A 13,962-nucleotide genomic window follows, 5' to 3' on the forward strand; every position below is an offset into this window, starting at 1 on the left:
GAAAATTTTAAAATGTATCCGCTGACTAGAGTTAAAGAAATGGTGATGGAGAAAAATGAGTATGGGATTAAAACAATCAGTGGATCTAATTCGTAATGCCTTATTTCTAATAAAATAATAGAAAATACAGGAAACAAAGGAATAAGGCATTGCCTAGTAGTACAGATATTGCCCCCTTTATTCCCGGTATGCTCAGCTGGAGAGCGATAGTCCCAGGCATGGACAGCTCGCTGTCTGGCTTTTATTTGCTTTTAAAAGGCGGGACAGGTATAAGGACTAGCGACAATCCCACAGAGACATTTAAAACAACAGATTTAACATTTATTTAGAAACTAGCACTGAAAACACAATTCTTGACAACATTTAACAATCAAATATTGACGGATTTTAACTCAAACGTTTCTCTGCAAGTTGCCTGAGACATAACACCATCGTTCTCCAACGCTTTCGAAGCTTCTATTTTGCTACTTGCGTTGCGTAGCACCGACACAGATAAGTCTTATGGCGACTATGGGGTAGGAAAGGCCTAGGAATGGGAAGGAAGCGGCCGTGGCCTAAATTAATATACAGCCCGGCATTTTCCTAGTGTGAAAATGGGAAACCACGGAAAACCATCTTCAGGGCTGCCGACAGTGGAGCTCGAACCCACTATCTCCCGATTACTGGATACTGGCCTCACTTAAGCGACTGCACCTTTCGAAGCTGTATTTTAACTGAAAAGTATAACAAAATGTTATTAGCCTACATGTGGCTTGAAAAAGAAATTAAATTTATGTTGGGAGAATCTCCTCTTAATAATGGTGGAATTATTTACAAGTTAAAAGAAGAGAAAATATCAAAGAGCTATCACGGCCCATAAACGTTCTTATGCCATCCTAGGCTATCCTGTATTTCGTGAGAACACCTAAACTCACATGAAGAAAACTTCACTTTCTCTCGAGAATTAATTAATTAATTAATTATGGCGTCATTGACTTCCCAAAAATCTATCAGAAAATATATAACGAAGTCGTCCTCCTCGTGGATAAGTTAACGTACGAAATTTCATTTTTCCGTATTGCACCAAGAATTACAATAAATAAACTTGATATTTCCACCTATTCAATACAATTTTAATGCTGTTATTCAATTACAACATATTAAATTTCACAGGACTAGTTTCGACGCGGACTTGCGTCATCTTCAGCTTTTCCGGAAAATAGGCAACCTTAAAATTCATGACATGTCTTAAAATGTTTGGCATGAAATCCAGTTAAATCTATAATTAAAACCTTAACTCATTAAAAACTATTATGACAAGTAAAAGACTTGCAAATCAGTCGTATGATAAAAGTTCATTGGTTAAATGATATTCTTATGATCAAGCAGTTGTTGAGCCCTTAAATTTGTTGAAGGATAGATAAAATATTGTGTTCCATTTCAATACAACTTGTATACTGCTGAACCATCTCGAAAAACGTGAAGGTTGGTCATATGGAATTTTCTGCATAAAATCTTCTATGTCTTAGGCCTATGAGGTGGAAACATTAAACTAGTTTCTTGTGATGTTTGTGAAACCAATGTTTCCTGGTTCAATGCGGAATCTGTAAACATATTAAAACGCGGTTAACGATCCAGTGTTGAATGTGTTGTGGCTCTAATCAGCAAAATGATAAAGTGATTGTATGTAGGACTCACCTCAAAATGCCGTGAGACAATGCTATTACCAGCCGCGCTCAATGAACATTGAAGGCTCTGAGCAGGTTTGCATGATCGGACGTAGCTAAAGAGAGGAAGTAGGGGTGAGTAGTATAATTGGATGGTTCGGCGGCCGCCTCCACCTCCGGCTCTCGGGAGAGGCCTCCGCCTCCCGCGGGAAATTTGAATTTTGGCGGGAAATTTGAATTTTGGCGCGAGATTTGAATTTGTAAACAAAGCCACGTGATTTTTGACAGCTGTCATCGACAAGAACGCATCGCTAACCTCACTGCTGCCATCTCGACGGGCCTAAGCCTCAGTGGTACCAACTTAACGTAACTAGCGCGACATTTGAATTGGTAAACAAAGCCAGGAGTTTTTTGACAGCCACGTGCTTTTTGACAGACAACAACGAATCGCAAACCTCAGTGCTACCAACTTAACCTCACTAGCGCGAGATATGAATTTGTAAACAAATCCACGAGCTTTTTGATAGCCACGTGCTTTTTGACAGACAACAACGTATCGCTAACCTCAGTACTACCATCTTGACGGGCCTAAACTTTAGTGGTACCAACATAACCTCACTAGCGCTAGGTTTGAATCGGTAAACAAATCCACGTGCTTTTTGACAGCTGTCACCCGCCATCCTTAAACCACAGAGCACCGTGCTGCCCTCTTTATCGCAGTAGCTGCAAATTCGTCACCTATCATCCGCAGTGCTGCAATCTTAACGGGCCTAAATCTTAGTGCTAACAACTTAACCTTACTAGCGCGAGATTTGAATCGGTAAACAAGTCCATGTGCTTTTTTGACAGCTGTCATCCACCATCTTTAATCCATAGAGCAAAGTGCTGCCCTCTTTAGCTACTTACCCTTGAAATGTGGTGGCGGATAATTTGAAAAATGCTTTTTGACAGCAGCCATCTTTAATCCAGAGAGCACCGTGCTGCCCTCTTTAGCTAGATACATTTGAAATGTGGTGGCAGGCAATTCCACGTGACAGCATCCATCTTTAATCAAGAGAGACCATGCTGCCCTCTTTGCGGCGGTGGCAAATTCCACGTAATCTTGTTTGGAAACAAACACACGTGCTTTTTTCTGACAGTTGTCATCCGCCATCTTGCATCACAAACCTCAGTGCTGCAAACTTTAGCTACATACCTTTGAAATGTGGTGGCGGCAATATGAAAAATTCTATGTGCTCTTGTTTGGAAACAAAGCCACGTGCTTTTTTGACAGCTGTCATCCGCCATCTTTAATCGAGAGAGCACTGTGCTGCTATCATGCGGGCAATTTCGTCAGCTGTCATACGCCATCTTTAATCCACAGAGCACCGTGCTGCCCTCTTTATGACATGTAGCAGCGGGCAATTTGAAAAGTTCTGTTAGCTGTCATCCGCTATGTTTAATCAAGAGAGCACCGTGCTGCCATATTTAGCTAGATACCTTTGAAATGTGGTGGCGGCAAATTGACAAATTCCACGTGCTCTTGTTTAGTAAACAAACTAACGCGCTTTTTGTCAGCTGTCATCCGCCACCTTACATCGCAAACCTCAGTGCTACACTCTTTAGGTACATACCTTTGAAATACGGTGGCGAATAATTTAAAAAGAAAAATTCTACAGCAGCCATCTCTCGACGCTAATTGCACAAGATGGTGGCTATGCATGACTCCTTAAAGGTGCTTATGCAAGATGGCCGCTATACATAGGTTCTTATGAGACACCCTTGGGATGCATGCGCAAGATGGCGGTTATACAAGGCTCCTTATGAGACGCCCTAGGGATGCTTGCGCAAGATGGCGGTTGCTCTTATGAGGTGGCTTAAGGGTCCTTGCAGAAGATAAGTAGAGACGCCCTAAGGATACTTTCGCAAGATGGCGGACGCAAGATGGCGGCTATACACGACTCCTTGTGAGATACCTTAAGGGTGCTTGCGCAAGATGGCAGCTGCTCTTATGAAGAAAGCTAGCTTAGAGGCTAACGTGTCATGCTAGTTCGATTCATTAAATTTGGGGCTTAAATGCAAAATGATAAATATCTCGAAAACGGTGCATCGTAGATCAAAACGGACAAAAAAGTTTCTGCCCAATACCTTGGTTCGCAGTACGAGGAACATGATAGCATAAGAAAAACATAGTCTAATGATGAGATCAACGGTTCGGTTCCTACCTAGGCCCTTTGGCATTCGCTCTGTTTTAGCTTGTATTGAAGCAAGTCCTCGTAACATGATCAGGTCTAGCTATGGTAGAGAGTATAACGTGCCGTGCAGGTTCGATTCATTAAATTTGGGGTTTAAATGCAAAATGTTAAATATCTCGAAAACGGTGCATCGTAGAGCAAAACGGATAAAATTTTTCCACCTGATACCTAGGTTTGCAGTATCAGGAATATGATAGCCTAAGAAAAACATAGTCTACTGATGAGATCGACGGTTCGATCCCTACCTAGGCCCTTTGGCATTGGCAGCTATCTAATTCTACAAGATGGCGGCTATACATAGCTTCTTATGAGGCAGCTTAAGAAGCGCTTGCACAAAATGGCTGCTGCTCTTATGAGACGCCCTAGGGGTGCTTGCGCAAGGTAGCAGCGACAAGACGGCGACTATACACAGCTCCTTATGATACGGCCTAGAGGTGCTCACACAAGATGGTGGCTGCTCTGATGAAGAAAGCTAGCTTTGCATCGTGCAGGTATCTTTACTGCACTAAACCTCATACCTTTGAAATGTGGTGGCGGGTAATTTGAAAAATTCTACGTGCTTTTTCTTAACAGAAGCTATCTTTAAACAATAGCGGCTATACATAAGCTGTTAAGGTCTCCTCTTATGTCAAGGCATAGCTCTATCGAACAAGTTTAAACCTGCATCGGGATAGGTAGAGTAAGCACGTGCTGCAGTGATGACGTCATTATGCATGTTTAGACTTACAAATCACTAAAGAAACATATCAAGACTAGAATCGAACACTGCACTCTATGCCGTTAACTTTATCATGTGAACGGAACATTGATTGAAGTGTTTAGAACACTAAATAAGTGATCAAGAATAAAATAGAACACTGTACTCGATACAACATGTGTTTAGAACATGTCAGGGGATACCTTTGTTCTAAGAAGATTCGATTACCGCACATTCCTTGTACGGCTAATAGGCTAAAGGGCTAATGGGCAAAAGGGCAAATGGGCTAATGGGCTAGTGGGCAAAAGGGCTAAAGGGCTAAAGGGCTAATGGGCTAAAGGGCTAGGGTGCCTCTCCTCTCTTTATGCGAGCTTGAGAACGGCTCTACAACTAGAGGCGGAGTTAACACCCTAAGGAAGGGAGAATGTTGGGAAATAAATTATACGAATATAGCTTCTCGATTGACTGTATACTACAGATGGATGACTTAGGTGAGGGTAAGCGCTTACTTAATAATACCTACACGACGTAATTCATGCTCTATTTCAAAAATATCTTCTTTGTACTGTGTGTAACCAGCATCATGAAAGGCTCTTAGCAGTTGTAAACGTTTTACCAGTACGTTGGGGTCAATACAGTAGCTTATATCTACATAGGGTAACAGAGGCTCGTAGTGAACTTTGAGTCTATATGCAGACAGTTGATGTGTAGAGACTTGTTTTGATGTAATACGTGCTTCAGCAGTAGCGTTTCTAGGTACAAACTTAACTTGTTTCGATAGCGATGAAGCGTTGAAATTTCCTTCTTCTTTACCTTGCATCTCTTCTTGAGATGTTTGCACTGCGACAGAACGTGTAGTAGGCTTAGGAAATGAAGTAAAATCATCAAGCTGTGATGGCAATGGAACATTAAGATTTTCTTCTTCTTCTACTTTCCGTTTACTACTGTTTTGATTAACATCATTATCCTTATTACCATAATCATGATCTTACCTCTCTTTATCTTGAAGTTTGTGCTCAGTAACAGAACTTGCAGCAGGCCTAGACAACAAGGGAGAATTAAAAATCTCTCGCAGATGTGTACTTTTTAAACATAAATCAGTGTTCGCTGGAATATGGTTGAGCTCTTTGTATTTTGTTCCCGATGAAGCTACATTACACGCGGCTTCATGACGTTGAGCGTAGTATGCGTTCTTGAACTTTCTTCTACAATGTTTGCATTGAAAAATTGTCCTACATGATATCTCATGACGTCTCCTGTGATAGTTTCGGGAAAATGCTTTTCCACACTCTTCGCAAATATACCTAGAAATTGGTTTTTCCATGACGGACTTTTATCTTCTGCTAACAGAGTCTTCTTTGAATCTACTTGACATTTGTTACACTCTACTTCGATGATGCGAACAGCTTAGCGATTAACAGTAAACTAACACAAAAGCGTATAACCAAGGTATCAACAGTAAGGTTTAAGCCCATCAAGATGGCAAGAGTGAGGTTAGCGACGTTCTGTTGTTGGATTTTAAATTCTGCGCTATAACATGCATAACCTGGCAGCCTTGAGGTTTACCACCGTAAAGATGGCATCAGTAAGGTTGGCGACGCTCTATGTCCTTCAATGTGAGGTTAGGGCCCGACAAGAAGACAGCTGTCAAAAAAGCACGTGGCTTGGTTTACTAAACAAGAGCACGTGGCAGTGACGTCACGGTCACGTAATCAATCCTTAGTTCTACGTCGTTAAGAGCAGAATTAGGATTAGCTATGTTTAAAAAACTTGGGAACAGATGCAAGGTAAAGAAGAAGGAAATTTCAACGCTTCATCGCTATCGAAACAAGTTAAATTTGTACCTAGAAACGCTACTGCTGAAGCACGTATTACATCAAAACAAGTCCCTACACATCAACTGGCTGCATATAGATTCAAAGTTCATAACGAGCCTCTGTTACCCTATGTAGATATAAGCTACTGTAAAGACCCCAACGTACTGGTAAAACGTTTACAACTGCTAAGAGCCTATCATGATGCTGGTTACACACAGTACAAAAAAGATATTTTTGAAATAGACCATGAATTACGTCGTGTAGGTATTATTAAGTAAGCGCTTACCCTCACCTAAGTCATCCATCTGTAGTATATAGTCGATCGAGTAGCTATATTCGTATAGATTATTTCCCAACATTCTTCCTTCCTTAGGGTGTTAACTCCGCCTCTAGTTGTAGAGCAGGTCTCAAGCCCGGATAAAGAGAGGAGAGGCACCCTAGCCCTTTAGCCCTTTAGCCAATTAGCCCATTTGCCCATTAGCCCTTTAGCCTATTAGCCCTACAAGGAATGTGCGGTAATCGAATCTTCTTAGAACAAAGGTACCCCCTGACATGTTCTAAACACATGTTGTATCGAGTACAGTGTTCCATTTTATTCTTGATCACTTATTTAGTGTTCTAAACACTTCAATCAATGTTCCGATCACATGATAAAGTTAACGGCATAGAGTGCAGTGTTCGATTCTAGTCTTGATATGTTTCTTTAGTGATTTGTACGTCTAAACATGCATAATGACGTCATCACTGCAGCACGTGCTTACTCTACCTATCCCGATGCAGGTTTAAACTTGTTCGATAGAGCTATGCCTTGACATAAGAGGAGACCTTAACAGCTTATGTATAGCCGCTATTGTTTAAAGATAGCTGCTGTTAAGAAAAAGCACGTAGAATTTTTCAAATTACCCGCCACCACATTTCAAAGGTATGAGGTTTAGTGCTGTAAAGGTAACTGCACGATGCAAAGCTAGCTTTCTTCATCAGAGCAGCCACCATCTTGTGTGAGCACCTCTAGGCCGTATCATAAGGAGCTGTGTATAGTCGCCGTCTTGTCGCTGCTACCTTGCGCAAGCACCCCTAGGGCGTCTCATAAGAGCAGCAGCCATCTTGTGCAAGCGCTTCTTAAGCTGCCTCATAAGAAGCTATGTATAGCCGCCATCTTGTAGAATTAGATAGCTGCCAATGCCAAAGGGCCTAGGTAGGGATCGAACCGTCGATCTCATCAGTAGACTATGTTTTTCTTATGCTATCATGTTCCTGATACTGCGAACCGCGGTATTGGGCAGAAAAATTTTGTCCGTTTTGCTCTACGATGCACCGTTTTCGAGATATTTAACATTTTGCATTTAAGCCCCAAATTTAATGAATCGAACTAGCATGACACGTTAGCCTCTAAGCTAGCTTTCTTCATAAGAGCAGCAGCCATCTTGCGCAAGCACCCTTAAGGTATCTCATAAGGAGTCGTGTATAGCCGCCATCTTGCGTAAGTATCCTTAGGGCGTCTCTAGTTTTTTTTGCTAGCGGCTTTACGTCGCACCGACACAGATAGGTCTTATGGCGACGATGGGATAGGAAAGGCCTAGGAGTTGGAAGGAAGCGGCCGTGGCCTTAATTAAGGTACAGCCCCAGCATTTGCCTGGTGTGAAAATGGGAAACCACGGAAAACCATCTTCAGGGCTGCCGATAGTGGGATTCGAACCTACTATCTCCCGGATGCAAGGGCGTCTCTAGTCATCTTCTGCAAGGACCCTTAAGCCACCTCATAAGAGCAACCGCCATCTTGTGCAAGCATCCCTAGGGAGTCTCATAAGAAGCCTTGTATAACCGCCATCTTGCGCAAGCATCCCAAGGGCGTCAAATAAGAACCTATGTATAGCGGCCATCTTGCATAAGCACCTTTAAGGAGTCATGTATAGCCACCATCTTGTGCAATTAGCGTCGAGAGATGGCTGCTGTAGAATTTTTCTTTTTAAATTATCCGCCACCATATTTCAAAGGTATGTACCTAAAGAGTGTAGCACTGAGGTTTGCGATGTAGGATGGCGGATGACAGCTGACAAAAAAACGCGTTAGTTTGTTTACTAAACAAGAGCACGTGGAATTTTTCAATTTGCCGCCACCACATTTCAAAGGTATCTAGCTAAATATGGCAGCACGGTGCTCTCTTGATTAAACATAGCGGATGACAGCTAACAGAACTTTTCAAGTTGCCCGCTGCTACATGTCATAAAGAGGGTAGCACGGTGCTCTGTGGATTAAAGATGGCGGATGACAGCTGACGAAATTGCCCGCATGATAGCAGCACAGTGCTCTATTGATTAAAGATGGCGGATGACAGCTGTCAACAAAGCACGGGGCTTTGTTTCCAAACAAGAGCATATAGAATTTTTCAAATTCCCGCCACCACATTTCAAAGGTATCTAGCTAAAGAGTGCAGCACTGAGGGTTGTGATGCAAGATGGCGGATGACAACTGTCAGAAAAAAGCACGTGAGTTTGTTTCCACACAAGAGTACGTGGACTTTGCGACCGCCACAAAGAGGGAAGCACGGTGCTCTCTTGATTAAAGATGGCTGTTGTTACGTGGAATTGCCTGCCACCACATTTCAAAGGTATCTAGCTAAAGAGGGCAGCACGGTGCTCTCTGGATTAAAGATGGCTGCTGTCAGAAAGCATTTTTCAAATTACCCGCCACCACATTTAAAAGGTAAGTAGCTAAAGAGGGCAGCACTTTGCTCTATTGATTAAAGATGGTGGATGACAGCTGTCAAAAAAGCACCTGGATTTGTTTACCGATTCAAATCTCGCGCTAGTAAGGTTAAGTCGGTAGCACTAAGGTTTAGGCCCGTTAGGATGGCAGCACTGCGAATGACTGGTGACGAATTTGCAGCTACTGCGATAAAGAGGGCAGCACGGTGCTCTGTGGTTTAAAGATGGCGGATGACAGCTGTCAAAAAGCACGTGGATTTGTTTACCGGTTCAAATCTCGCGCTAGTGAGGTTAAGTTGGTACCACTAAGGTTTAGGCCCGTCAAGATGGTAGTACTGAGGTTAGCGATACGTTGTTGTCTGTCAAAAAGCACGCAGCTGTCAAAAAGCACGTGGATTTGTTTACAAATTCATATCTCGCGCTAGTGTGGTTACGTTGGTAGCACTGAGGTTTACGCCCGTCAAGATGGCTGCACTGAGGTTTGCGATACGTTGTTGTCTGTCAAAAAGCACGTGGCTGTCAAAAAACACGTGGCTTTGTTTACCGATTCAAATCTCGCTCTAGTTAGGTTAAGTTGGTACCACTGAGGTTTAGGCACGTCAAGATGGCAGTACTGAGGTTAGCGATGCGTTGTTGTCTGTCAAAAAGCACGTGGCTGTCAAAAACCACGTGGCTTTGTTTACAATTCAAATCTCGCGCTAGTTACGTTAAGTTGGTAATACTGAGGTTTAGGCCCGTCAAGATGGCAGCAGTGAGGTTAGCGATGCGTTGTTGTCGATGACAGCTGTCAAAAAGCACGTGGCTTTGTTTACAAATTCAAATCTCGCGCCAAAATTCAAATTTCCCGCAAAAATTCGGATTTCCCGCGGGAGGCGGAGGCCTCTCCCGAGAGCCGGAGGCGGAGGCGGCCACCGAACCATCCAATTATACTACTGGGATGGGTTGAGACGATGTATGTGGGCCGCGCGTGTGGAGGGAGTCTGGTGGGCGTGGACTGAGGAACGAATATCGGGACAACTTATTGTGAATTATACGTAAAATTAAATTCTTGTTTGGGATTTGAACATTTTTTTAAAATGTTATCAGGAAATCGAAGAGAACTTTAGGAGTTTCAGATATATCATTGAGATTGAGGTTAGCGTTAAAATATTGGTCTATATGAATGTAACATAATTCAGTAGCGTCCAGCAATGGTCCCTTGCTCAAAATCTCTAATATTTTAATGTCTTGTTCCAAGTTTGTAAAATTATGTCTTAGCTCATGGGTATGTTGTCCCACAGCGGAGAATCTATTATATTTTACTGCATTAACGTGTTCGGCATACCTTATCTTAAAGTTGCGCCCAGTTTGCCCTAGGTAGGCGCTGCCACTGTCATTGCATTGGAACCTATAAACACCTGACCTAAGATAAGGGTTAGATTTATATACAGTAGCTGCATTGTGTAAAACTTCGGTACTTTTGTTTTCTGTGCGAAAAGATATCTTTACATTATTCTTTTTGAATATATTGGTGACTCTGTGAATGTTGTTATTAAATGTGAAAGTTGAATAGGAATTATGACTTTGTTTATCTTTGGTGGACGGACAATGTTTAATCTTATTGATTATACTTTCGATGAAAGAGGCCTTGTAGCTATTGGCATAGGATATATTGCGGATAGTATTCAACTCCTTGTTTAAATTAGCTTTAGTCATAGGGATTCTAAAAGCCCGGTCTACGAGGCTGAAATACGTAGCTCTTTTATGAGCTTGTGGGTGTGTTGAATCTTGTCTTATAGTGACGCTAGTTTGTGTTGGTTTCCTGTAGATGTTGAAGGAAAAAGTAGGAGGCTGTCTCTTAATAGTTAAATCTAAAAAGTTAATTGATCCCTTCTTTTCAGATTCCAAGGTAAACTTGATGTGCGGATCTATGTCATTCAGTTTACTTAATGTGGTCTTTTGCATCTGTTATCCGCTCATCTAGAACTAGGAATACATCATCAACGTACCTAGACCAATGGTGTATGTTACTGAACGTGTTACCGTTATCTACCGCGGAATCCTCTAAAAAATCCAAATAAATTTCTGCTAAAATCCCCGAGGCCGGAGACCCTATTGATATCCCATTTTGTTTATAAATTATACTATCAAAATAAAGTAATTATTGTCTATTAACAACCTTAATAAATTCATGAAGTCCTGTATCTCTAGTACACTTAAGTGACTAAGTTTTTAAATTGTTATGAATGATCGGTATTATCTTATTGGTATTAACACTTGGAAACATGTTAACCACATCGAACGAATGTATTGTGTGGTAGGGTCGTAGTTCGAAGTCGTTCAACTTGTTAACTAATTCAATAGTATTCTTAATTGATTTATTAGCCCTAAATTTATAATGTTGTTTGAGGAATTTCTGAATAAACTGTGCTACTTTGTAAAAAGGACTTGGTCTATAGTTTATTATTGGTCTAATTGGGACTCCGGCCTTGTGGATTTTTGGAAGTGCTTTGGCTGTTGGAAGCCCCGGGTTCATGTTAATCAATGTGGTATTTTCTTGTTCCGTAAACAGAAAAACCGCTTTCTTTAATGTTTGTTTTAATTGTTTTTGAAGTATCTGTGTTGGATTTTTCTTGGACACTGTGAAGGTCTTATCATCGAAAAATATTTTGGCTTTTTGAATGTAATCGGCCTTATGCATAATTACTGTCGTATTACCTTTATCTGCTTTGGTTAAGATAAGTTCTTCGTCTTGAATCTTCTTCTTAAGGTCTATGATGTGTTTTCTTTCAGCAAAAGAAACTTCTACCGTAACGCCAGTTCTATTATTGTTCAGCAGTATACAATTGTAGTGAAATGGAACACAATATTTTATCTATCGCTCAACAAATTTAAGGACTCAACAACTGCTTGATCATAAGAATGTCATTTAACCAATGAACTTTTATCATACGACTGACTTGCAAGTCTTTTACTTGTCATAATAGTTTTTAATGAGTTAAGATTTTAATTATAGATTTAACTGGATTTCATGCCAAACATTTTAAAACATGTCATGATTTTTAAGGTTGCCTATTTTCCGAAAAAGCTGAAGATGACGCAAGTCCGCGTCGAAACTAGTCCTGCGAAATTTAATGTGTTGTAATTGAATAACAGCATTAAAATTGCATTGAATAGGTGGAAATATCAAGTTTATTTATTGTAATTCTTGGTTCAATACGGAAAAATGAAATTTCTTACATTAACTGAAGCAGATCACCAAGCAAAAACCGTAGCCTACCAATATATGGGCTTAAGAGTCAAAGTAGGAAAAATAGGCAAAGATATAAAATTTATAAAAATTGTATTTCACAGAATTTGACCCCCAAATTTCTGAGAAGTGTTTTCAGAAAACATAAGGTTCTAAAACATCCAAGTACTGTTCATTTAAAAACTAAAAAGTTATGGCTAAAGAATGAATTAATGTTTCTTCATAAGAAAAAATCCTATTTAAACCAGAAACTGTATGAGGCTCACCTCAAGGCCACGAGTTTACTTACGAAAGCTCAATGGAACTTCTTCCAAGCTCAGGTTCAAGACAAACTTACCAATTTTCTTAGTTTCAAACAGACAACATTAAAGAAAAAACTTAACATGTTACATAACGAAGTAGTAGCCAGCAAACCTTCCTCTAAAAACCTAGGCGTAATCCCAATGATGGATCAATAGATCAATTCCATACTCCAATAGTCAACTTGTCTACAATTGATTTAAGTGAGGAGGAAAAGAGTATTCTTCCTAAAGGGCCCAAACACAATTGGCCTAATGTAAATTTGGCCAATATAGCCTCTAAATTAGTAACAGAATCTGAAGTCGCAATTCGTAAAATGCCACAAGATTTGCAGGATGATGTTAGGACAGACGTAAAAAGACAATTACAAAAAATCTTTATTGCAAACAATAATAGAACTGGCGTTACGGCAGAAGTTTCTTTTACTGAAAGAAAACACATCATAGACCTTAAGAAGAGGATTCAAGACGAAGAACTTATCTTAACCAAAGCGGATAAAGGTAATACGACAGTAATTATGCATAAGGCCGATTACATTCAAAAAGCCAAAATATTTTTCGATGATAAGACCTTCACAGTGTCCAAGAAAGATCCAACACAGATACTTCAAAAACAATTAAAACAAACATTAAAGAAAGCGGTTTTTCTGTTTACGGAAGAAGAAAATACCAAATTGATTAACATGAACCCAGGGCTTCCAACAGCCAAAGCACTTCCAAAAATCCACAAGGCCGGAGTCCCCATTAGACCAATAATAAACTATAGACCAAGTCCATTTTACAAAGTAGCACAGTTTATTCAGAAATTCCTCAAACAACATTATAAATTTAGGGCTAATAAATCAATTAAGAATACTATTGACTTAGTTAACAAGTTGAACGACTTCGAACTACGACCCTACCACACAATACATTCGTTCGATTTGGTTAACACGTTTCCAAGTGTTAATACCAATAAGATAATACCGATCATTCATAACAATTTAAAAACTTAGTCACCTAAGTATACTAGAGATACAGGACTTCATGAATTTATTAAGGTTGTTAATAGACAATAATTACTTTATTTTGATAGTATAATTTATAAAAAAATGGGATATTAATGGGGTCTCCGGCCTCGGGGATTTTAGCAGAAATTTATTTGGATTTTTTAGAGGATTCCGCGACAGATAACGGAAATACGTTCAGTAACATACACCATTGGTCTAGTTACGTTGATGATGTATTCGTAGTTCTAGATGAGCGGATAACAGATGCAATGACCACCTTAAGTAAACTGAATGACATAGATCCGCACATCAAGTTTACCTTGGAATCTGAAAAGAAGGGATCAAT

The 13,962-nt window shown here is 40.4% G+C and overlaps 1 protein-coding gene across 1 annotated transcript in view; it reads right to left on the bottom strand.

The window, feature by feature from the left end:
* Positions 1-462: 462 nt before the first annotated feature.
* Positions 463-13,962, bottom strand: part of LOC136882044 (zinc finger protein 771) — a 128,331-nt gene continuing 114,831 nt past the window's right edge. The window contains exon 5 of the mRNA XM_067154547.2: positions 463-713. Within this exon, the coding sequence (XP_067010648.2) occupies positions 710-713 (4 nt within the window). The 3' untranslated portion in view covers positions 463-709. The remainder of the gene's footprint in view (positions 714-13,962) is intronic.

The sequence above is a fragment of the Anabrus simplex genome, chromosome 10 (genome assembly GCF_040414725.1).
Source record: "Anabrus simplex isolate iqAnaSimp1 chromosome 10, ASM4041472v1, whole genome shotgun sequence".
NCBI lineage: Eukaryota > Metazoa > Arthropoda > Insecta > Orthoptera > Tettigoniidae > Anabrus > Anabrus simplex.